The following is a 26,445-nucleotide window of genomic DNA, read 5'->3' on the forward strand; positions in this document are numbered from 1 at the left end:
TGTAATTTAAAAGAAAAATTGACTTCGCTGCCATACGAAGGAAGGTGAACCGTGAGGAGCGTAGGTGAAACGAAAATGTTAAATACTGGCACATATGTATCAACTGGGCCGGTGGAAGTATCCCAGGCATTGCAGGATGGAGAAAAGTTCATAAAATGGGATGATGTAAGTAAAACAGTCAATGTTATGGCAAATAAATAGACGTAGGATTCATATCGAGATGAACGCTGACAAAAAGTTAGCCGCTCAATCGATTACTTCCATCTGTAAATTCCTTAGAATGTTAGTTGTGTTAATCCAAATGTTAAAGATTTTGAGCGTTGCATTTGAAATATGTATGACATGTGGACAAAATTTAATTTGTGACGTTCAAATGCCTGGCATACTTATAGGCGTTGCTAAAAGTCATATTGACCACACTATAAAACCTTTTAAGCAGTGTGTGGGGTGTCGCATTACCTAGACGTTTTTCATTAGATTAATTAAATGGTATTAACTAAGAAGATTACAATAGCAAAAGAGGATAAACACACAAATTACAGTCTATAAATTTTTCTTCAGAAAATAAATATTATAATACGATGACTATTAGAGCATTCTATATTAATAATAAAATAATTATTTTTTTTTAAATAAAACATTTTTGAAGAAGAACCAGGGGTGGACCACTGCATAAAAGGCACTTCAAATGAAAACAGACGACATATAGGAATACAGAATCCGATGTATTATAATATGCTGATAAATGAAAACAGATGACATATAGGACTACAGAAACCGATGTAGTGCAGACGAATTTTAGTAACATTTGCCGAAAGAAAGAAAGAAAGTTTTAAACATGACTTCAGATTTTAAAGTTATAAAACGACAACATTTGCAATTAGTAGAATACTGTGGCGAGTGCTGGCACTTGTTGAAAACATATACCAATATTGTTTTGATACAACAGCGAATGTCGAAGATCGTATTTGTAATGTCCTGCCTTATAATTATATGAGACGTTTAGTGTGAAGACATTATTGTTACACCTATTTTTTCTTTCTATATTTACGTCCTAAATTAAGTACATAAAGTACCAGATAAAAATTTTTAATTCACTTTAAGGAACGCTAGGACTTCGAATTACTTTTATGAAGTAAATCAGATAAATTTATAATACCAAAGTATTACAACATAATTTTTATCACAAAAATGTATCAGTCAGAATAGAATGAACATGGAGATCGCGTGGAAATATGTATACCCCAAAATTTTATTCTGAAATCTAGTGTATAAAATTAGATAATAAATACGATGTGGTTTCAGTTTTCTTTTGCTCAATCGCCAAACAGAGAAGTCTTGTACATTTTAAACAAATTCTTCGGTGTTGTATTATTTATCTAAGATTTCGCGAAAATTTTAAGCCTAAAATTAAAACTTCCATTTGGTACCAAACTACATAAGTACCAAAAATCATTAAGTTTGCGAACAATATATATATATATATATAATGTCTAAAAATAATGTCATTTCTATGCACTGCATATTTCTTTCTTTGTATTTCAGACAAATGCAAAATCCCCATCGTTTGATATTGCAATGTGCCATATACATTCTAAATTTATTTGGTGAAATTTTGATTTACACCACTTTATGCATTGATCAATAGATCCTGATTAGGTCTCATCTATGGATTGCGAATATGTGTAAACAGTCGTTATCAATTATTTTATTGCAATGCAATAGACGATATAGTTTATCTTGAATGGCCAGTTCTTAACGAATGACATTGCGATGTGGGGCAGTTTAATAAAATATAGATAGCGAGGCCGGATTCTCAGACTCATTTTGGGTATATAAAGGCAAGAAATTGAAATGCAAAGTCACAGCCAAACGTACAACTCAATCGAAATGAAGGTGTTTATTGCATTCGCTGCCTTAGCCATTGCCTGCGCAAATGCGGCCAGTTTGGACGCTATTGTTCAACCGGGATTTCCAGAAGGACGCATCATTAACGGCCAACCTGCTGCCAAGGGCGAGGCCCCTTACATTGTGTCCTTGAAGACTTCTTCTCACTTCTGTGCTGGTTCCATTATTGATCCTCACTGGGTTTTGACTGCTGCTCACTGTTTGATTTACAACGACTTCCAAGTGGTTGCCGGTTTGCATTTGCGCAGCGATGAATCCGACGTCCAAATTCGCCGTGTTGTTGGAAAGGAAAATTTGTTCGGACACGAACTGTACAGTGGCAATGTTGGCCCCGATGACATTGGTCTCATCTATATTGCTGAAGCTTTTGATTTGAATGCATTGTCCCGCGACGGATCTGCTGCTGTGGCTAAGATTAGCTTGCCCTCGGGCAAGTACGAACAAACTGGAAAAGGAAAGCTTTACGGTTGGGGTCGTGACAATTCCGGTGCTTTGCCCAATAACTTGCAGACATTGGATGTAAACATAATTGGCTATTCTGAATGCAAGGCTGCTCTGCCCCTCTTTGCCCCTGTAGCTCCCGTCAATGTATGTACCTATACTGCAGGTACTACCGATGGCGCTTGCAATGGTGACTCTGGTGGTCCCTTGATTATTAACACCGCCGAAGGCAGCGAAATCGTTGGCATCGTATCATGGGGATACACTCCCTGCGCCACCACCAAATACCCCTCTGTCTACACCCAAGTATCGTCTTACCTATCCTGGATCGACACAACAATTCAAAATAACTCCAAATAAGTTTCTGTTTCTTCAATTGAAGTTTCCAAAATAAAGTTTACGAGCATTTAAAAATAGTTTTTCTTTTGTCCAGTCATGTGTGAAGTTAACAGGCGTGTACATATACATATTTTAGTAGTGATTCAAATTACCGGCACCAACACATACTAAATAAAAAGTAGATTAGTATCTTCGAAGTTCAGTGTAATAAAAATATTATTGGGGCCAATACACTTGTAGACTCCACACCGACAGACTGTTTTGTTTTTATATTTTGTAGCTGCGTTCACATTTGCCGATACAAGTAAATTCCCATTATTAGATATTGCAATCAGCCATCGACTTTATTAATTTATTGGTGGCATATTTTGATTTACTATTTGTTGTGTTTAGCTTTTCTGGGGATTTTGAATACTGTTCACTAAGTATTTATGAGTATAAATGATCAAATTATAAAGCTTTTTTATAGCAAAATGATATTGAAGAGAAATATTGAATATGTACTGTAGCTGCATCCAATAAGCTCGACGATATTTTGAGATTAATATTGCCAAAACATTGCTAGCCGTCTAATAGAGATGTGTTTTCAATAGTTTTTTTGAAGTATCGCATTTTTCCACTTTATGATCGGAGCCATTGATTATTTCATTGCCGTTGAGTTCGACCATGCAAAACTTTATGCAACTCGCCGGCGCGGAAGGTGCATACATTTTTCCGCCAGGAGTTATTAATCGCTCCTAGACAACAATATCCCGTACTTTCTCATAGTTGACTAAATTTACTACTTTGAGCTGGGCCAAATTTCTCTTGCATTTTAGGTAAGTTTATCTCTTTTACTACACTTTATAATAGGTTTCGACTTTCTCGCAAAAGATGTCAAAGTTGTACAATAATGAGGTTAAAATTTGCACTTCTTACAATTTCTGTCAAATGGTCTTAGCTAGTTGTGGTGGTGGGTAAAGTATATACTGCAACAAGCCAAATACTGAATACATTCAAATCCGTTTAATGAAAGTGGCCTAACACAGTATGTTTGTTTCAATTATCCGAGTTTATCCATAATGCGAAGACCGGATAATTGGTATATGTATCATTTAACGGAAGTTTAAAGTTCAATAAATTTGGTGCGATAAATCTGGCATTTTAATACCATGAAATAGGTTCTGCCTCCATATTATCCCATTCGACAATATCGGCTCCCTCAGTAAATTTGCTACGATTCTTTTCCGGTACAGACATTTAAAAGATCCAATGACCCCCCGATCAATTGACTGACAGCTGTTTAAATTCTCTTAAATGTTACTACTCAGAGACGGTTCGTCAGAAACAGTGATATTAATGAAATACATACGTCAGAAACGTCGGAAACCCACCCAAAACCATTAGGTTTTTGACAAAATAGATATTCGCATTTACGCATGGATTTACTCAATTCCATATAAAATTTCAAAATTTTCTTCTCAATAAAGTTTAGAATTTGTTATCAGTTCTAGTAAGGAATAGTCAGATGTACGTAAAAAAAAATATAAATTCTTGAAAATAACTGTGTATGGTGATAATATTGAAATAAATGGCGTTTACTACATTTAATACATTTCATACAGTTATATGACGTTTTCGACGTTTACACCTTCTTGACGGAAGAAATATTACGATGTTCACTCCTTTCCACAGTATGAAGTATTTTTCCCCCTACATTCCCCCTATCATACAAAATGAAACACGTTATGTAGTTTATGTTAAAACAATGTTATGCTGTTAACATTTGCATACTTTTTATTAATAAGTTTTTAGTGGAGGACATAGTAGGCGTGTTGGATTTTGGCAACCCAATCAACGTAAGCAGAGACACGGGTGTAAATGGAAGGCAAGTTAGCCAAACCGCAGGGAATATAACCCCATGAAACAATGCCAATCAATTCGGAGGGAGCGTTTTCGTGTTCAATAACCAATGGGCCGCCAGAATCACCGTTGCAAGCGGAGATACTTTGTTGCAAAGAGTCTGAGCAGACGTTAGTCTCGTGCAATGGGGCGGTTTCGGGCAAGACTTCCTTGCATTTTTCAAATTCGACAATTTGAGTTTGGACGGTTTGCAAAGTTTTGGCAGCGGTGAGAACGTAGGATTTAGGTTGGCCCCATCCATACAGGTGAGTTTCGCCGGAATGGATTTCTTCAACGGAGGGCAAGGCAGCAGGTTGGACCCAGGCATTGAATTCGAAGGGTACAGACACGTGCAAAAGAGCAATATCGTAGGGACCAACACCACCATCGTAGTTTTCATGTACCTTACCGAAATCGACTTCACGGGCTTGGGTCTTCTCGTTGAAATCTGTGCGAACGTGCAAACCGGCTACAACACCCATACCAACTGGGTTGCTAATGCAGTGAGCAGCAGTTAAGATCCATTCCTTGGCGATGATGGTACCGCCGCAGATGTGGGAGTGCTTCGTAGTTCTGCTCAATGAGACGATGTAGGGGGCGGCGTGTTCCTGGGCGTCTTCGCCCTTGATGACGTAGCCAGTGGCGAAGCTGGGAATCAATTTTTGGGCAATATCTCCAATGTTGCCAGCTTGGGCGCAAGCCACCAAAAGAGCAAAAACTACTAAAACCTTCATGTTAACAACGGGTACTGACTGTATGGCGCTCGCACCGAACCTATTTATATTAAAAATTGTTTTTAATCAAAATTGAGATTTTGAATGATTTATAATGGGGCCGTACGTACGAGAGCTTATCATCTTAGTCAAAGTTTAATCCAATATACGACACTTAATCAGAATATTTTTCCATTAGCTATAAACCGTAGCAGATTTCTTTCGATCGATAAATGTTTATCAACACGCAGATCAACTTGATTAGAAGAAAATCCTCTTTGTAGAAATGGCGGATGAGGAATTTTAGTTTTTCAAGTTGCATTTTATTTACCGTTGTAGGACTTAGTTCGGAATGTTTTAAATACGGAAACAACGCCTATATAACCTGGAGGACGAAATGAATTTCATAAATATTTACAATGTCTAATCGGACTAAACGTAAACGTAACTTTCTAGTGTGTAGTGATTATATCGCTCATTTGCTGCAATACAGGCATAAATCAAAATAAAAAAGAAAATGCGTTTTAAGTTTTCAATTTACTCACACTTCTACTGCTTCTCAATTAGAGTGTGTAAGAGATATTCATGCATCACTAACTCGAAATTCACGTTTTTTGAGTTATGCATGTCTTACAGCAAATGAGTGATATGTATGACAACATAACTAATTTTAATGAATTATTATTTCCTCGAAATGAAGGGTTATTTCCAATTGTAAACAGTTTAATTGATTTTTTTTGAAATGTTCCACTTATTTAAAAAAAAAAAAAACATACATTATTCACCATACGTTGTTCACGAAACACCCCTTAATGCTCGATTTGTTTGAAATATTAACCTTCAGTTTTACGCAATAATATTTACCGTGGCATGATGCCCGAATTTTTCCTTGCCCGTATAGCTATATTCAATATGCGAAATTTGACATCAAACTGAGGAGAAATATGCCCGAAAATTTGCACAAAACTCATAATCCTCGTTCGATATAACCATCTTAAACGGTCTGGGATTAAACAATTCCGCTCATCAGTCAATTGAACTTACCGATATTGAAAGTAAAAAGGTACTTTTTATGGCACTATGAAATTAGGTAAAAAGGAAAGTTGTATATTTGTAGCGAAAACTTGTACTTTAAAAAAATAAAATTGTTTTATTACATTTACCGAGGAAGACAAGCTTACCATCTGTCAAAATAGTTTTTTATTTTTCACTCAAATGCTGCAGTAAATTATCTTTGTCTTGAACATTTTTTTTTACAATTTTTAAGATAACTTACATTTTAAATGGTAAAAAAGTTCACGTTGTCAACGATTGCCAATAGTAGTTATTTCTGTTGTTTATGCTCCAAACTTTAGAGTATCAGATTCAATGGGCCTATTTGCGCCAGCACGAAAACCATCGAATTTTTCTCCAAAAAGTACTGGAAAGTTCTTTTCGAAACGTCAAAAAATACGTTAGGTTCTTTCGCCAACTCTAATTTTCGCCATATATTCATTGATCTGCAATGCATCAATTTAAATCATAACATTTGGTATACGTTTGTGCTAATATGAATAAATCACATGTTTCTCAAATTAAATAAGAATAATGTGAGCAGATCAAATTTACAAAATAATCAATTAAGAAGATTTTGGGACTATATATAATTGCTAACCGATTTTATATCAATCGGACCATAAATGCGATTTTTATGAGTTTTATCAACTTCAACTACATTTTCCTATGTGCGTTGATTCAAAATCTGTTCGCGTTCACAAAATCGGATGCTGCGCACAAAAGTTATAGCGGTTTAAATTTTTGTATTTCAAATATCCATTAAATGAATTCCTATGTTTTGTAATTCGCAAATTTCTTAAATACATTTGTTCTCTTTGCATACTTGTCAAATCACATCGAAAAACGTTTTAAAGTCGCGAAAAACAAATAGAATCATGAAGATATCTGAAAATAAAATAATATATTTTTTAAAATAAAAATGTTTTTTTTTGAATTTTTTTAGCATGGTTAAGGAAATTCGGCTGAGCCCTAATCTTCTAAAGTATGCGACGCTTTCTTCAAATTATTTTAGATGATTGTTAAATATCGGTAGATTCCTCTGATAAGTGTTGCGACTTTAAAAATGACTAAAAACATTGATCAATATTGAAAAGCATGCAATTCGCGTATTCGTTCAAATCAGTTGTTGTGCATGCGGTTTTCATATAAACCGAATCAATCTCTTCAAATAGTTATGAATTTTTCAATGTTTCATTTACCGGCAAAAGTGTGCCGTTCGAAGCACTTTGCTATGCAAAAATTCCAAAAGTGGTTAAAAATGACGCAACGTGCATAAGATTTTTATGCGCATCAGATTTCAGTAATCTCCTATGAAAATACACAATTTGAGTGGACCTTTTCAAATTCAGACACAAAAAATATGTGTTTAATAAAAATTTACGCACCAAATTTTCGTCTTTCGAATCCAATAACAAAGACGCTACGGTGAGCACATTCATGAGATATACTCTGAACAAAGCAAAACCACGAGTTCTACAATCCCATAATCAGTTTAGTCCATTATCCGGCTTCAAAATGTCAGCATCTGTTTTGAGTGGATGCAGTGATTATATCAATAATTATACATTAGAACCATATTGTCCATGGGGTATTCTTCAACTTAGTTACTGATGACATGTGCGTGAATTGTGTAGTTTAGCCACAAATCAGGAAGGAACATAAAAAACTTGTTGGCTTCAACACCTTTTCAAAAAACCAACAAAAAACGTAAAGTATTTCTTGGAATTTTTTGAAAGTTTAGTTATATCATGGAGAAATAATTATTTAATATTCATATTTTAATTAATAATAAAACATAATAAATTGTTTTTTTTTTTTTACATTCCCCATCCCTTATTAAATGTTGTACTCCTATTTTTACTGGTTTTGATCCAATTTGATTCATATAATAGTGGACTGTTACGCTGTTAACTTTTAAAGAATTTTTAAAATTTATTGGTCCTATCAGGTCTAGGCCGCATTCTAGTAGCACCTGTGCTATGGAACTAAGAAAAAAACAAATTGTGAAAAATACGAGATGTTGACAATTTCTGGAGGAGGACCCATTTTTTACACCCTTTGGGGAGTTGCAGGATAGAGTGGGCCGATAGGCTACATCTGCGGATATGAATTAGATGTGGTAAAAATGCTCGTCCAGGCCAAAGTTATGCTCGAACATATAGAATATCCGACCATTCCTTCTTGTACGCCCCTCCCCTACAAATGGTCAAAAGTTTGCATGAAAATAGATTTATAATATCCTGCGAAATGATTATCCGTTTTGATCCAAACATTACACAATCTAACATTTTTAATAAAACTATATCATTTTGGGTAATGTTCCCATTACCCAAAATTGACCCACTCATTTTTGGTACCTCCCCCATAAAGGGTTCATATTTTGAAAAGTTGTAAATTCCTTATAATGCTATCGTAATATTCGATTTGGAAAAATTCTGCATATCGGAATATCTTTGTCAACCTCTTTTTGTAGTACCTTCCCCTATAAAGGGTCAACATTTTTGAAAATGTGTTAATCGAATATGTAGCTCTTTGATTATCCGATTCGACCCCGGATAATCATATTAGTATTAGTAGTAGTTTTTCATTAACTATTTCATATCGTATCAAAGAAATTGGGACTTGGAATGTTGAAATACTTTATAATTAAAATACACTATAAAAATTCACGAATTGGGCTTCAGCTGTGTTAAATAAATGGAAATAAAATTGTTCTAACTACTCTTGAGGTTCAGGTCAGATTAGATTTCATTCGATGTAATTAACAACATTATAATTTACTACAGTTATCGTAGATTTCGTCAAACCATATTTTACGTACAATTAAACTTTGGAACCACTATCAAATACACATATTTGTATTTGATATCAGTTCTATGTATGCACTGTTATTTAAATTAATTAATATGTGTAGATGTATGTGGAGGACTCAGGTGTATCAACGCATAATATATTTTTCCTGTGGCAATATTTCAATGTATGTATATATGTATGTGTTTGCAAACGGTACATACGTACTTGCTCACTGTAAATAGTTTGCTACAGTTGTTTCCTTTTTTTGGTGTGCCAACCTCGTCGAATCTTATATCAGTGTGTTCGAAAAAATGGCATCGTTGACCAATTTGTGATGCAGGATCTGTAGAGGCAACAACTGTGTATTCACTACCGCGATGAATAACTGTTTATGCCAAGGACAACGGAAGGTCAGCAAAGAATAAAACTCGGCATGTGTATGACGGTGTATTTATTCCAGCCGATGGTTGGAAGGTCCATTGTTCGAAGTGAAGCTTGTGAAACGCATTGTTCTTTTTATAGTCGTTCTACTGGTTGGGGCTGATAGAATATCGGAAAGCCACTGAAGTGGACAAAAGCAATTTATTGGTTACTTAACGAACAAAAAACTACCCTTCCCGCGGTGTTTCCATTAAGACGAAAAGTATTCATGATATTTAAAAATAAACGACATTATTAAAATGCGGTGGAAATTACACGCTTCCAACTAACTACGTAATAACAGAAAATTAGGGCGGCAGTGGTGTTGGCTAGGCAATTTTAATATTGTTACACTCTATAACTACATATATATTTGCTTAACTGGACATTTTTATTAACTGTCCGTAATAAGAGGGATGTTCGAATTCGGAAATATGAAAATTGTGATTCTATAATTATAAATGTGCATTGTTTTACGTCTTGAATGTTCATTTGATATTTACAATTATTATTTGTCAAAATCTTAATTTTTTTAAGTTATAAACACCAAGATAGACATCAACAAAAACCCCCCGATTCCGCATTTACAACTATATATAGACATTTGAGTGCACCCTATTTTTTTGTCATAGGACTAACTTTATAGAATGGTTAAAATTCGTCCAGATTTTAATACAGTTTCCGCGTATATCATCAGATACCAAATAACTAACGCAATATACGTCTTATAAAGTGATTCAAGCATCCAAAACTATTCTAAAACAATCTATACCACATTTGATATAAATCGGTTCAAATTAATATATGCCTTTATAATAAAACAACTCTTTTTAAAAATATAAATTTTGGCTAAATATCGGTAGGTTCCCGGACAGTTTGGGATGGTTGTGGCGAACGGTCAAATATTCATGTGACTGATAACCTAAAGAAATCAAATAAAACGCCAATTAAATTTTTTGAGCTTTGTGCAAATTTTGGGGTATGTTTCCCCTCTGTGTGACGCCTATGTGTGTTCCCTGTAGATAAGCTCTTTCTGTTTTATATGAGTACGGTTATAAATTTGCCGTCTTCTACGTGCGATAATTTTCCAATTCTAATCATTAGCTACCGTTAGACATTGGCTATCATCAAACTCTTCTTAAGAGAGTCTGAAGGGTTATGTTTGTAGTTAAGAGTTTTTCATGTTCCGTTTCTCTTTTACAAGCAATATATAAGGCCGGACGTAGCTATAAAACGACCCTTCTGATAACGTTACCGTCACAGTTTTAATTTGAGGTTCGTAGACTTGGGAGGTTAATATGAAGGTCTTTGCTTTGGTGCTTTTATTTGCTGCGGTAGCCTGTGCTACTCCTATTGACATCTTGGGAAAGTTATTGTACGATCGTCTGACCGGACCCGCCGTTGACATTAATCCATTCATTATTGATGGTGAGAATGCCGCCGAGAAATCTGCACCCTATTTGGTTTCATTGAGCGCCTCCAAATTGGTAGCCGCTCACAGCTGTGCTGGCACCATCATTGGCAAGGAATGGGTTTTGACCGCTGCTCATTGCGTCAATGAATTGAACCAATTGGCCGGTAATATAGTTGGCTTGACTGTGTACGCTGGTTTGACCGATCGCACCAACGAAGAAAATGCTCAAATTCGCACAATCGACTTTGCCTTCAATCACAAACAGTTCACCGGTGCTGAAGGTTCCGACGATATTGCCCTGTTGCACGTGACACCCGCTTTTGAATTTGGTGCCAATGTGAAAGCCGCTGCTTTGCCCTACCTAAAGGAAGAGTTCGATGGAGAAACTTCAGCAAACTACGGATGGGGTTTGGACAATGCCGAAGGTTCCTTGTATGTTAAAGACTTGAAGGTTGCCAAGTCCGATGTCTTGACTGCTGAAGAATGCAAGGCAGCCCTCCCATCGGATGCTCCCGTAAGCTCAAAGCAAATTTGCGTAAAGGTAGCTGCCTGCTACGGTGATGGCGGTTCTCCTTTGGTCGTTGAACGCGACGGTGACGTCGCTGAGTTAGTTGGCATCACATCCTGGGGCTACATGCCTTGTGGTTACAACAACCGCCCCACTATTTACACCGCTGTATCTCAATATGTTGATTGGATCAATGAGGTCCAATGGGCATACAACGTACTTCATTAAACCCATACAAATAAATTATCGATTGCGGGCAAATCCGCAAAACAAATCAAATCTTATCTGTTGTAGTTTTCTTTCCGCTCCACCTTCAGATTTACGGCGCGTCACTAATTAATTTACCATCGACATTGAGTAGCGATTTGTATCGGGTGCAGGTGAAGCTATCTGCATTTATTGGGCCCTGATAAGGCATATATAATTTATGAGTTTATTTATTAGTCGCATATCTTGAGGAGTTTATGGAATGTGTGTATACCACGAACACTCTAAAAATGTCAACAGAAGTTATTTGCAGAATCATAAACTAATATTTTAAAGGTGACAAAAATATAGCATTGCCAAAAATTCTACTAAATAAATTCTACATTAAATAAAGATTAAGATTTATTTATTTAGATTCCGTATGACAGGAGGACCTGCGCTGCTTTCATTTAAGTTATATATTATAGATATGCATTTTTCAAATTCATCTATAAAAAGTAGAGTCTGGCCTGATTCCCAGCGTGTTTGACATACGGTATGTCAAGACTGCCTTTACACATTGAATAAACAAATGTTAGTACTAAACATAAATGTTTCTTTATTAAGGGAACCCCCTCCCCCATTCTCGATTTTTTATTTTTAAGATTTTAAATGGGCTGGTAAATGAATACCAATGCTTGTTTAGGTTTGTAACTTTGCACATATATATTTCAAGATTTAAAAAGGAAGAAACATAATTTACAAAGAAAATTGTGTTGTTTTTTGTGATTAAAGAAAAGTCCTTATTTTTGATGGCGGGCATGATAACTCCTCACTGGAACATCGGAATCCGAAAATTCCAATGGTGTTAGAAAGAGTACATGTCTCTTGTATGAACTAGGATTTTTGACTCCGCACAACAATTAAATTTGAATTTTTTTTTTTGGAAAATCGCCTATTTTTGAACACAAACTAAGTTAAAAATATGGAAGATCTTCACCGATTGGCTTTATCCTAGTTCATACGATAGCTACACACTCCCAGAGAAACGTGTAAAAATTTGGAACCGATTAGATTATTAGTTGTTGAGTTATCGTGCCCGCCATTCGTAAAAAAATGTTTCGAGAAAAACGCGTTGAAAGTTTGAGAATCACTCTTGCCATCACTTGATGCTGACACAATAAATCGGCTATATCTTCAAAAGTTCCTGAGATTTTCACTTGAAATTTTGTAGGGACATTCTTGAATCAGAGTAGATTCGAACTAAATAAAAAAAAACAATTTTTTTCAATTGTTTTACATTGTTAATTAACTCTTCACACATGACTTAAATGTAACCAGAAATAGGATCATTATCCTGATAAAATTTATTTTTTTAATAAATATTGTTGTGCGTCCATCGTTGTTTCTATAAAAGCTAAATCTCCCACGGCTTTCAAATCATTATTGCCATTTTTTTTCCAAATTTGTCTTGCGCCAAATTTTGGATTCATTGCAAAACTCAGAGCTTTTTGCGTGCTACTCTGGATGAGTATTTGTCTTTCGAATTGTTTCGTGACAAACTTTAACACCAGACTCCTCTTCAAGGTCCCTCGCTCTTCCTTTTGATCACTTTCAATAATTTTTCTAATAATTATGCGCTCAGTTCGCTTATTAATTTCGGATTTCAGACCACCTCCACTATTTAATGCTTTGTAAATTGTGCTTCGTATAACTGAAATCATTTCCGATAATTCGATCACACTTTTCCCCAACTAGCGGTTGTTATTTCAAGGCATGTTGCGCACACCTATAAATGTTGTCAAATGACTAAATTGCCAATTTGATGTAAGGTTATTTAATCTCTACATCTCTATTTATATATATATATATTATATATATATTTATATATATATATATATATATATATATATATATATATAAAATGACCAAATGCCAATTTGAAGGTTATAAAAACGTAAGGTTATTTAATCTCTACATCTCTATTTCTCTATTTATATATAAAAATTACATGTATATTCGTGATCGCTAAACTCAAAAATTACTGCACCGATTTTGACCAAATTGTGTGTACAGGCACTATGGGGCGTGAGGAGTATTTCTGTGTAGTTTGAAGTTCATCCGACAGATGGCGCAATATTAAGTTTTTTTTCTGTTTTTGCAACGTAACTCAAGAACTACTGCACCGATTTGACCAAATTGTATGTATTTGCTCTATGGGGCGTGAGGAGTGTTTCTGTCTAATTTTAAGTTCGTCACACAGATGACGCGCTATACAGTTTCTTGGCGTTTTGCCCGATTAGAGATTGGTTGCTAAATTGATGCAATTCTGATAGGGCAAAACAACGTTTGCGGGGCTGCTAGTTATTAATAATAATTCTGTTTATTTTTAGGATTCGTGTCAAGGAACTCCCGTTACAATGCGGGTCGATCCCGGTGGCTTCTTCCTTTACTGGGTGGATCAAAATAACGAAATGGATATGCTTGATATTGCCACGATAAGAGATGTTAGAACCGGACCTTATGCAAAAAAGCCAAAGGTAAGCATTCAATTAGATTTGCGATATTTTATAAAGAGCGAAAAATAAAGTAGCTTTCCCTTGTAGAAGTGACAAACTTAAAGATGATTAGTTAAGGTTTTCTTTATAATGATAAAAATGCATAGATGGAACTTCAAAACTTGCTATTATAGATGTAGAAACCTCAACAGTTTATAAATACCATAACCATAAAATATTGTTTTGTTTTTTATTTTATTTTCAGGATCCCAAACTAACCCAAATAGTAACTCTAGGTTCTCAGGACACATTGGAGGAAAAAACTGTAACTGTTTGTCATGGATCGGACTTTGTTAATATCTCCTTTATAAATTTTTGTTGCACCAAAAAGGAAATTGCTCAGGTATGTATCTAAATTATCTGCAACACAAACACCACAAGTTCACGGACTGCCTGTGATCCTATATTCGTACGCGCCACCAATCAGAATGTGTGACAAAGTGCTACAATACAAAGTGCTCGCATTCCCACTGTTTCCAATGAAATTTTAATGAATGAAAACATCTGCAGCTATCCGTGCTTCTGTTCCATAGGAATGCTTTTCATATACATTTGACACAAATATTTCTTTTCGGAAGAGTACACAAACTGACGTTTCTTTGCAGTCATGCTTAACACACGAAATAACGCAATGAAACACTTGAAATAATGTTATGAACTATTAATCGGGTGAGAAGAACGTACGGCGACTGCATATATTTTTATCTATGATGCACTATTGCATTATATTGGCAAAAATTGTTATTTAATTAAAGAGATTAGATTCAAGGATTCGAAATTTGTACAAACATTAACATTTGTAGGCAATGTACCAAATTATTCATTTTCACCTGAAAGTAGGTCCACTCAGAAAATAACGAAATTATAAACAAAAAAGATTCATATAAAAAAATAATAGTCTGGTCGTTGTTTGATTTTACTTACAGCATTGGTGTGATGGTTTAATGCGCCTGGCGTACAGCTTGGCCCATTTGAATGGGTCCGTAAATATGTTTCTGAAAAAAGCGCACACCAAACTATGCTTACAAATCGATAAGAGTGGGAACATTCCAGTAAAGAAGTATGTCTGAATGCAAATCAAATTACATTTAAATTATAGGTTTGGTTAATTTTTTGCCTCCACAGTATTGTCAAAATGTTTGCCCAAAATAAGGACGATCGTAAGCGAGTGGAGAAAGCTTTGGAAAATACAGGCCTACCGTCGGGAAAAACAGAGACCGTTCCTATTTCGAAATTCACATTCGAAGAATTTTACAACTTGTACAAGAATCTCACAACACGTAATGAGGTGGAGAAGGTGTTCGACCATCTGTGAGTAAAATGTGACATCACCATCCCCGAAAATGTCAGTTTAAAAATGTCATTTCAATTATAGTGTTGGCAACACAAAGCGGAAATATATGACAACAAATCAGTTTATGGATTTCTTAAATAATACTCAACGCGATCCGCGCCTCAATGAAATCTTGTATCCTTATGCAGACACGGAAAGGGCGAAGGAAGTAATAACACAGTACGAGCCTAATAAGTTTAATGCACAGAAAGGCTTATTAAGTTTAGACGGATTCTTGAGGTAAGTCTGAATATGATTGTAGTGTGGGTACCAATAATCGATTGTCTTATGCCATGTACAGACGAGCGTTGTTCGCCCTCTCATTCGTTGTTCGATCCCTAATTATGAAGTAATTACTTAGTTCCCCATACAAAATTTTCTGAGCGAACACCGACTTTTGTACGTTGTTCAATTCGAATCACTCTCTGAATAACCAAGAATTTTGTCCCATTCCTAACATTTGAGAGTATTTATCGAAAATCAATTAATTTTGACAGTTTGAAAACATGAAATTTTCAAACTTTTTCAGTAAAATTGAAAATGATGAATGAAAAGTAACAAATTGTCTAGTTTTTATATATGCAAAAGGAAGTAAATTTTGTAATCTACATAATGCAATACGCATTTCTTTCCCTTTTGTTCTAATTAGCGTTCATAGCAACAATATTTTCGGAAAAAATGGAAAACATGAATTAAAAGTAAATAGATATAGGTTCATACTATAGTCAGGAGAAAGAATTTTTTTTTTATTTAGATCCATATGTGATTCACGCAAATATGTTAACATTTTGGTGTAAAACAAGAAACAAAAATTTGAAATAAAAAAAAAACTCTAATGACGTGAATTAAGAATAGTGTTGTATGAACGGGTTAATTCATGTACGTAATTCTGAGAGCGAACTACGTTGTTCGAATGCCCGTCAGAACATGGCATTAGCAAGGTTTGGTTACGTCCGTTTAAAATAATATAAATATTAAGAGATTGTAGTATAATAGTCACCTCAAATAACCCGACAGACAAATTAAATTACCAGCTAGAAAATTGTGGGTATAAGTCCACATTTGGTATTAACAATGTCCACATTTCGCATACTCATAACAAACGTAAATTCTCTTTTAAGGTATAGCTTCAGTGCAATTTATTGTTAAAATTGATTAAATTAAGTCCTTGCAAAAAAATTTAGTAGATGTTGTTGTTGGTACAGCTCCCATGAAAGGGAACCGTCTGGTTTTAGACTTTTTAATATCACTTTATGTTACCCCTTTGTATGTAGGTAACTTCAGAATTCATTAAATGTGTATTTGTTTTGTGTATAACGAAAGGATAACGTTATTGTCACTGTTTGGAGTGTAAAATCATCGGCCCGCCCGACATTATCCATTCAATATAAGATTATTTACTTAATGAAATCCCATGTCTTAAAACACTTCAATAGTCATGTTCGTCTTTTATTGTCAATAGAGAGAAATTCAAGGTCTACATTTCATTCATATCGCTGATATTGACATACCGACATGAATGCCCTTTCATTTGTAAATGTTTAGAAGGACAATTCATTGTTTATGCTCTAGTTTGGAAGTCCCACAACGATATGCAAAAGTTGACAATTCGGAAACGTATGTCATTAGAGCATTCAAGGATGCAAACATGTCCGACTTTTGCTCTTATCTTTGTTCATTAAAAGGGTAAGTGTTTGTTGAATGAGAGCACTGTAAGTTCGTTTATATCGTGGGTGTTTTGTGCTACAGACATACTCGCTACACATTTATACACATGCGTTTCAACATTAGGCATCCAAAAGAGGTTACAAAGAACTAAAAATGCTAGCGCAATGTTTTTAAAATAAATTATGGATTTTTTCAGGTATCTTATGTCGGAAGACAACCCGATAATGGCGGCAAATAAATGGGATTTAAGTGACGACATGAATCAACCCTTAGCCCATTACTTCATAAACTCATCCCACAATACATATTTGACAGGGCACCAGTTGACCGGAAAATCGTCCGTGGAAATTTATCGGCAGTGTCTATTAGCCGGATGCAGGTAATTACTATACCTATTATACGATTAGTATTTGGTTTTAGTACAAGTTATCGAGTAAGGTTTGGCCAATTAAAATGTTCGCTTTACATCGTGTTTCCTATTGTAGATGTGTGGAACTCGATTTTTGGAACGGCCGCACCGACGAGCCCGTTATTGTTCATGGTTACACGTTTGTGCCTGAAATTTTTGCCAAGGATGTTTTGGAAGCCATTGCGGAGAGTGCATTTAAAACGTCAGAACTTCCAGTGGTACTGAGCTTTGAAAACCACTGTAATCCAAGACAGCAGGTATTCTATAGATTACGTAGTTAATGATTCCACCATTGCTTATCGTATAAATCAAAACACACATTTAGATTTTAGAGGCAACCAATGATATATAACTTCAAATGGTCCACTATAAACGAAGTATTTTAGCTTTCACGAATTTACAAATTTATATTTTGTATACCATGTCTTTAGAACACAAATATTTTTTTTATTTATTGTGTATTGCTAATGTAGGCTAAAATTGCAAATTATTGTCGAGAAATATTCGGCGAAATGTTGCTAGATAAGCCTTTAGATTCCCATCCCCTCGAACCCAATGTTGAGTTACCACCGCCCTCATCGCTCAAGCGTAAAATTATCATTAAAAACAAGAAGAAGCATCACCACCACCATCATCACAAGAAGAATGCAGGTTCGTCGGCTAATAACAAACAATTGGTATCAGCAAACTCAGGTAAGTTAGAGGACAAACCATGGTACAATAATACAAGGTAGGGCAGCTTGAGGTGAATAACAAAAAAGCAAATATGCACGTGTGTCCTCTTCTGCCAAAAATAAAATAAATATACGCAACAAGTGTTTGTGTTTATTTGACATTTTTTCAACACAAAACTAAAAACGCGAAAAATGAATGAAGGATTATGATTTATTCCCAAAATCCAGTAGGGAATACCACAAAATGTTTGTTTCATCCATAACAAAGTAATTACTTCTAGACGAACGTTTAAAAACATAATTTTCATTTCAATTAAAATTGAATATATTTCAATTTATTTTGAATTTATTTGACATTGTATTCAAAACAATACACACACATACACAAAATATGTATTTTGATTTGATGGAACAAGCCACCTTGAGAAAAAATTGTAATCAGTTGGTAGCTGTGCCCTACCTTGTAATAATTATACCCTGGGACAAACATACATTTGTAAGACAATTCCAAGCAATACATTCCCTTCTACAAAGCACTCTTTTTCGTGAAAACTTCAAGCAAGACATAAATAATATAAATTTCTTTTCTTCGTACAGTTGATGCGTCACATAAGTCAGGAGCAGGTGTATCCTCAGCGAATACATCGCAACAGGAGGATGGAAATACTGGTGCTTCGGCAACAACAAATGGTGATATTGGGAATGGAAGCAATCATGCCCCGCCACTACATGTAAGCTGCGCAAATATCGTTTAATTTGCTTCTCTGATGTTCAATTCAATTCCAGCAACTGCGACAAAGTTCCAAAGACAGCACTGGCTCTTCGGATACCGATAGTTCCAGTGACGACGAATCTCTTCCAAATACAACCCCAATTTTGCCAAGTGGCAATGAACCACCGCCGGAGAAGGCACAAAAGGAAACGGAAGCCGGCGCTGAAATATCCGCTTTGGTTAACTACGTACAGCCCATTCATTTTAGTTCGTTTGAAAACTCAGAAAGTTCGTAGACACTGCATTTGAATTAAGTGCATCATTATTTACTGATCTTTTTGATTCCAAATAGAAAAAAATCGTTGCTATGAAATGTCTTCGTTTGATGAGAAACAAGCCACAACTCTGCTAAAAGAACGACCCATAGAATTTGTCAACTACAACAAACATCAGTTGTCTCGCGTCTATCCGGCTGGTACACGTTTCGACAGTTCAAATTTCATGCCACAATTATTCTGGAATGCCGGCTGCCAGCTTGTGGCTCTAAATTTCCAAACTCTAGATTTGGCAATGCAGCTTAATTTAGGCATATTTGAGTACAATGGTAGATCTGGATATTTGTTGAAACCGGAATTTATGAGACGTACTGATAGACGTTTGGACCCATTTGCTGAAAGCACGGTGAATATATGATGCATATCTGCTGAATTTTAAAATATGTTACATTGCCATTGTCTTTCGCAGGTGGATGGCATTATTGCGGGTTCCGTATCTATCACGGTTCTGTCGGGCCAATTTCTGTCCGACAAACGAATTGGCACTTATGTGGAAGTCGATATGTTCGGCTTGCCTGCCGATACCGTTCGAAAAAGGTTTCGAACAAAGATTGTTCGCGATAATGGCATCAATCCTGTGTACGATGAAGACCCCTTCGTTTTTAAGAAAGTATGTAGACGTCGTTTATTTATAAGTTTGAAATAAAGGAGTGTTCAAATGTGGTTTTCTAGGTTGTACTTCCAGCTTTAGCTAGTATACGAATCGCTGCCTACGAAGAAGGAGGGAAATTTATTGGACATCGTGTGTTGCCCGTCATTGGCTTACGGCCGGGCTACAGACACCTCAGTTTGCGGAATGAGGTAGGACAGCCACTACCCCTTACATCCTTATTTTTATGCATTGTGGTAAAGGACTACGTTCCGGATGATATTGCTGTATTTGCCGAGGCATTGGCGAATCCAATTAAATACCAAAGTGAATTGGAAAAGCGTGATAAGCAGCTGGCGGTTTTACAGGAGGACACTGAGCCGGTTCTCAGCGAAGACGACGTCACCAATTCATGTAAGTGTCAATATTCGTTTTCACCCCAAAATTTCAGTACTTCGCTAACAGCAAACAGAATGCAAAGCCAACACGAAAAACATTAGTTTTCTTAGGAACACTAGAAAGAGTGACCAAGTCAAATAAAAATAGGTATCAAACAAACGAAATGTAAAATAATAAAACAACCAGGAAACAAGTGGAAATATTGGTAATATTTATGGAACAACATTTAGTAAAATCCAGCAAGAAAATTGATTTTTCGCAAAATACTTGAATCACAATATGGAGTTTTTCATTAACGCGAAGCCAATAGTTTGCATAATACAGCTATAATGCGTATTATTGCTTAACATCTCAAAAATAAAAAAATGTTGAAATTCTGTTCGAAATTTTTAAAATATTTTATATTTAACAACAAAACATAAACATGAAAATATTTACTTATTACAATTTTACCAATGAGAATTTTTCAATAATCAGTAAGCAACTGCCAGAAAACAGTAGCGACATTTAACTGGTGTTATGGTCGACTTTTTTTGGTATTCATTTTAAAGTTATATTACAAAGAAAGGGAAATCTAAATAGAAATGCCGAAAAAGGTTAAAAGCATACGACTGTCACTTACACCTCATTAAATACACATTGGTTTCGTGTTGGCTTATATTCGACATATTCATATACAGTTAATCACAAAAATAAGTATACAGGTGTAAAAATATATTTTCTTTTTAAAAATAAAATCAAAACTGCTTGTAAAATATATCTTCGCACATAAATTATTTAATTAATTTATATCCTGGAAGATTGTTGGAAATAATGTTAAAATTAAATGAAATATTGTAATAAACTTAAATTTAGTGCCAAAATTACATCATAAACATAAGTAAATATATATATATATATATATGTTAGCTAAAATGCAAAAAGGCGTAACTAACAAAAGCATAATTGTGTAGGAGAAGCAAAAAACAGTTTTGAATGAAAACTATAAACATGTCAAATGAAGATTTTTCTAAGTTCACTTTTAATACACTGACAGATGTATACCTAAATAAAACAAAATTGTTTTTCAATTATTATATTATTATTATAAACCCACTTGTAGTTACGTCTTTTTGTTTTTTGTTAATAGAAGCTCCTTTTTTGACCGCAGTCGTGTAAAACTTTGTCAACACATGTAGTTTATTGACATTCACAAATTGAAAATCTATGATACCACGTTTTTCTCTACATTTACCGTTAAAAAACTAATTTTCGATTTGACGCAGAAAAACCAAAGGTATTTCCTTGTTCCAGGGACTCCAACAAAACAGAATTGTTACATTAGAACCCCTGAATAAATTGTTTTTGTTGTTTTGTAGCACAGTGTAAATATTAAACATTTTCTAATGTAGAAGCTTGGAATAACAGCAATTAAATTGTTTTTTGTTAATTGTGTGCTGCACTTAATAAAGTTTGAGTTAACCAGATTAAAATTTAGTACAAAATTAAACAGCAGTAAACAAAGGCAAATATGGCTCAGTTCCACTAGTGTCAAATAACAATTTACACATCTCTTGATTTTTAATTATCGTATACATTGTGTGAATATAACGGTACTCTGCCGTTAGTTTTTGCGTGTTCTACTCATTTTCTTTATATTGGGAATCATTTGCGACATTATTAGAAAAAATTATGCAAAACACTCAAATTTCCACAAAGACGTTTACGAGGTAGCTCAAAGAAGAGTGCGGTGTTAACGTTTGTCACATAACTATTCAACAGACTATATTTAAAAACAAGTACTCATCAAGAGCAGCACGCAAAAAACTCTTTCTATCTGTAACAAATATAGACAAGACGTTTTCATTCGCCAAAATGAACATTTCACACGCAACTGTATATTGGGACGAAGTTATATTTTGCGATAAAACCAAATCAGTTTTATATGATAACGATGGGCCCACCAGAGTCTGGCAAGCCTTTAAAGCACTAGAAAGGCAGAACATCATTCCAATAAAAAAATATTAAAACTATGAAAAAATATTAAAAGTTAATACTTACATCATAACAATTTTATAAATAATTATTTCTTGTTTTTGTTATATTTTTTATGTTTATTTAAATATGAAATTGAAATTTCTTTTGTCTTTTAGCTCATCATAAAGAAACCAAAAATATAACGTTAATATAAAAACATTTATATTTAATATTAACAAAATTAAAAAAAAAAAACAATTTGTTCATAGTGTAAACTGATTCTTGACATACTGTATTTGAAAAAGGTGAACTAACTAGGATGGTGCAGCGAAGCAAAGAACTATAACATTAGAACAAAAGTCGATTTGAGATATTTCAAAATTTATTGGCAAAAATTCTGCGACCGTTAAAAAGTAATCCAAAGCGAATTAAATTAATAATAATTATTAAGAAATTCGGAACAATGTAAATTTTTCTCATGAAAGTAAATTTTAAATCCATGGGTCTGATGGGCGTGAAATAGTATGGAGAAATACCAAATTGCAAAAATTATTTATATTTATTAACATTTTGAAGATCCCCACCTGTAAAACCTATAAATACAAGTATACACCAGTGTACTTATTTTTGTGATTAACATTGAGTCAGACCATTTCAATCGAACATAACACATTCACATACACTCTTATTTTTAACTGGAAATTCCAATTTTGTTTAATATTTTTTTTATTTTTGAACCGAAATCCCAACATACCATACACTACACGACGAAACCTACAAAAATAACACTGGATTTTTTAATACTACCCCACCACAACCCAAACAAATCTCTATCCAACATTGATTTGATGGTATCACATTAACAACCAAAGTCGTTTTTGTTCAAATAGGTGGCCAAAAGAAGGAGCTACGGCCCGTAGAATCGAACACAATCAGCCCAAAGCATAGATCTAGTCTCTCAACGGCAGCTGCAACAAGTACCGAAACTTCTAACTCTCGCGATGTTGGCGATGCGGCTGTTAATAGCGCAATGCAAAGCATACAGCATCAGCATTCATTGGATTCTACGGCACAGACTTCCACCTCAATCAAACAGATAGAATCGTCACAGTTCGATGTTGAATCGTTGACGGCAGAACCATTGGAGAAGATCTTGGATCACAAGAGCGTCAAGGAAAAGCTCATAGAATTCGAAAAGAAATTGGATAATCTGCGCAAGAAACACGACAAAGAAAAGGTAAAAATTAGTGGCTCCAAGTCGAATCCTTTGGAGAGCAGTAAAAAAAACAAATTCGCTAGCAAATTGGTAAAACGTATTAGCAACAAAAATCTGTAAGTACAAGTCTCTTGTCGCGTAGACTATTCTAATGGACACCTTTATTTCACATACTCAGATCTTGTTTGTCTTCTTCAAACAGTGAGTCCTCAGTAGAAGCACCTCCCTGTGTCAGGGACGTGGGTGAGAGTAATGAGGTGGCCGAGAACAGCGGGGAGTCCGTAACAGGCTTGGATGGCAGCATTGAGGAGAGAATGCTTATGGCTTGTCGACATAACTTCCAGCAGTACCAAGAGCTGCAAAGGATGTATCATGACATCATATACTCTACTGCGGAAAGAGTCCTGCAAGCCTCCCAAGAATCTCAGAACAAACAATTGAAGTCGTCATTAAAAAAGGGCAAGAATGAAATAATGCATCAGTTGGAAGTTGCTCGCAAGAAAGAAGTGAAAAACTTGGCGTTAGTTCACAAAGACAAAGATGAGTTCGTGCGGTAGGTTCTTATAAAGTCCTTAGCGGGAACAATTAGTTAAAATTAATGTTCAAATTTAATACATACAGCATGAAGCGTGAAGTGCACAGCTCTGTGGTTGTACGTGGTGTGGCTGAACGCACTCGTTTGGAGAACGTTTACGAGCAGCGTTCCGAAGAGTTACGCAAGCAACACGATTCAGTACGCAATAGTTTCATGGAACATAAAAATATGGTAAACTGAACTTCATGTAATAAATGTCGTCGGATGGTTAAAACGTTTCGTTGTTTTAGGCCCTGCAAATAATGGAAAAGGAATTTGAATCTCGGACATGTGTAAAATCCAACGGTTTCCTACGAATCTTTCAGAACACCAACACCTGCTCGAGTGGAACATCAACGGGAAACGAAATGAACCTACAAGTCGGATCGACAAATCGCTTGTCTGCAATTTCCCCTGCGCGTTCAAATACGAGTATCTCTAACAGCGCCGCAGGCGGAGTCACTACATAAATGTCATATATGGATATAACACGGATAGTGATCAAGATGGATTTTTACAATTTATTGGTGTATATTCAATAACCATAGCATATAAGAGTCCAGTACAGCGACTCCACGTTAAAAGCAGAGTTGCATTGGAATTTGACCTTGCTCTTGTTTTATACCTAAATCCGACACTTTAGTATTAAGAATGTTGTACGAAATCTCAGTCCCCTTGCGTGCTATTTAATATCCTATAGAAATCAAATTCATTTCAGACTGAACTCTATACATTGAGATTCCAAAAAGATATTTTAAAAATATCCATCCTCCTCGTTAGGTAATCCTCGAAAGTTTTCATATGTACTTATGTTTTTGTATACTACTTACTACGAATATTTTGAGAGAGCAAAGTTGAAATCGTTGCAACATTTTGTTTTAATAGATTTACTAAGTAATCATAGATTGAAAAGTTGTTGTAGGCATACATATAATTATGCAATTTGGTAGTTACTTCATTGAAGTAGAAATAATTAGTGAATTTAGTTGACAAACCATCGGAATTGGTATTAGGAAAAACCATGATAATAGATGGAAAATTATAATCCTAATATATAATATATTCTAAAACAAATTTAGTTACAATTGTTCATTTAAAATAAGATAACCCGCACTGTTATTTACCCTTCAAACTATGTACTATTGGTTGATGATACACAGACCTTAGAATGGTGGATTAACGCGATAAGGAACTTAATTATTGGCCAAGTTGTATCCTTTCAAATCACGAATTTCATAATACAATCTAGTCTGTTTCAATAGTTCATTTATATTATAATATATTAAAACCATAGTATAATTGTGCAAGTTAAAATCAAACATTTCGATTACAACTACTAAAAATTACCACAATTTTCTTTATTCGAATTAAAAACTGTAACATTAAATGGGAATGGGCAAAAGAGAATGAAATCGATGTTTGTAATGTCGAAGTAAGGGTACACCACAAAAATTTGTTAATCACTCTACAATAGGGTTCCTAGAATCGTAGCGTTGAATTAATATTGAAACATATACAATTCAAAACAACTATTAAATACGCCAATATTCTTCTTCCGTCAACTGATTTAAAACATTTTATTATTCCTCTGTTGCTATGGTCCACTTTGTATTGTTTATGGCAATAACTATTGTGACACTAGGTATTATGTCAATAATTAAGGTAACACGTTGACATTAAAGTGTGTAGGTTGTATCCTGATTATAGTACGACTTTGTGGGGCAAATAAGAAAAAGAACAAAAACACATTTGGTTGTACTTTTGAACTTTTAACGAAATATAAATTATTTTTTAGTTTACGATAAAAAACAAGCTAAACGCCTAGTCTATATCAAAAAAAAAATTAAAACCCCGAATCTCATTTTTCCAGATGATGCTTCCTTTTAACTTCTTTGAATGCCTTACCACTTTTGATTATAGAAATATTTCCCAAGGCATCAAGCATTATGTGTATCTTTATTTTAGTATTTTTTCAATCTGAAACAATCTTTACTACGCAAATGTCAAACAAAATTATACTTTTTACTAAAATATTGGTTTGTATATTGGTATCTCGATAGTAAAAAGAAATGCGCTTCTAACACTAAGCAAATAGACATGTTTTATATATCTAGACTCGTTTTTGAAAATAAAAACTTAAAGTTCCTCAATTGTATGTTGTATTATTCGAGGTATAACATATTTATTATCGTAATTATTTGCTTACATAAAAGGCAGCATTATCATCATTCATCTCCAAAACACTTCTACATAGTCATTGCAAACAGAAGGTACATTTTATTTACATAATTACATTAGTAAAATACTGTGAACGGCTGTTGGTACTCACAGGACGAAGACATGTTATTGGGAACCTCTACCAA

At 34.7% G+C, this 26,445-nt stretch overlaps 4 protein-coding genes across 4 annotated transcripts; 3 read left to right on the top strand and 1 right to left on the bottom strand.

Annotated features, from left to right (window-relative positions):
- The first annotated feature begins 57 nt into the window (after positions 1–57).
- On the top strand, positions 58–24,552 carry LOC133329893 (1-phosphatidylinositol 4,5-bisphosphate phosphodiesterase classes I and II). The gene is made up of 18 exons (XM_061538351.1): positions 58–165; positions 14,053–14,199; positions 14,423–14,560; positions 15,144–15,277; positions 15,343–15,528; positions 15,593–15,790; positions 17,415–17,597; positions 17,704–17,884; positions 18,101–18,320; positions 18,899–19,032; positions 19,088–19,301; positions 19,366–19,694; positions 19,758–19,958; positions 20,021–20,351; positions 23,165–23,624; positions 23,711–24,061; positions 24,130–24,274; positions 24,334–24,552. Exons 1-18 carry the CDS (start codon positions 76–78, stop codon positions 24,550–24,552), a joined length of 3,861 nt encoding a protein of 1,286 aa, XP_061394335.1. The 5' UTR covers positions 58–75.
- On the top strand, positions 1,857–2,717 carry LOC133329891 (lectizyme). The gene has a single exon (XM_061538349.1). The coding sequence runs from the start codon at positions 1,891–1,893 to the stop codon at positions 2,707–2,709; it is 819 nt and encodes a 272-aa protein (XP_061394333.1). The 5' UTR covers positions 1,857–1,890; the 3' UTR covers positions 2,710–2,717.
- Positions 4,476–5,328, bottom strand: LOC133329890 (lectizyme). Its single transcript, XM_061538348.1, has one exon. The coding sequence runs from the start codon at positions 5,301–5,303 to the stop codon at positions 4,479–4,481; it is 825 nt and encodes a 274-aa protein (XP_061394332.1). The 5' UTR covers positions 5,304–5,328; the 3' UTR covers positions 4,476–4,478.
- Positions 10,850–11,707, top strand: LOC133329894 (lectizyme). The gene has a single exon (XM_061538352.1). It carries the CDS (start codon positions 10,850–10,852, stop codon positions 11,699–11,701), a length of 852 nt encoding a protein of 283 aa, XP_061394336.1. The 3' UTR covers positions 11,702–11,707.
- Positions 24,553–26,445: the final 1,893 nt, after the last annotated feature.

This window comes from Musca vetustissima, unplaced genomic scaffold (genome assembly GCF_032173495.1).
Source record: "Musca vetustissima isolate MV318-11 ecotype Yass unplaced genomic scaffold, APGP_CSIRO_Mvet_v1 utg7565, whole genome shotgun sequence".
Lineage (NCBI taxonomy): Eukaryota > Metazoa > Arthropoda > Insecta > Diptera > Muscidae > Musca > Musca vetustissima.

Bases quoted from the DNA above. Each gene is read 5' to 3' on its own strand.
- LOC133329893 (XM_061538351.1), top strand. From the start codon at position 76: ATGTTAAATACTGGCACATATGTATCAACTGGGCCGGTGGAAGTATCC. The intron at 19,302-19,365 runs GTTCGTAGACAC...GATTCCAAATAG, and splicing joins TTCGTTTGAAAACTCAGAAA to AAAAAAATCGTTGCTATGAA. The intron at 19,695-19,757 runs GTGAATATATGA...TGTCTTTCGCAG, and splicing joins ACCCATTTGCTGAAAGCACG to GTGGATGGCATTATTGCGGG.
- LOC133329891 (XM_061538349.1), top strand. From the start codon at position 1,891: ATGAAGGTGTTTATTGCATTCGCTGCCTTAGCCATTGCCTGCGCAAAT.
- LOC133329890 (XM_061538348.1), bottom strand. From the start codon at position 5,303: ATGAAGGTTTTAGTAGTTTTTGCTCTTTTGGTGGCTTGCGCCCAAGCT.
- LOC133329894 (XM_061538352.1), top strand. From the start codon at position 10,850: ATGAAGGTCTTTGCTTTGGTGCTTTTATTTGCTGCGGTAGCCTGTGCT.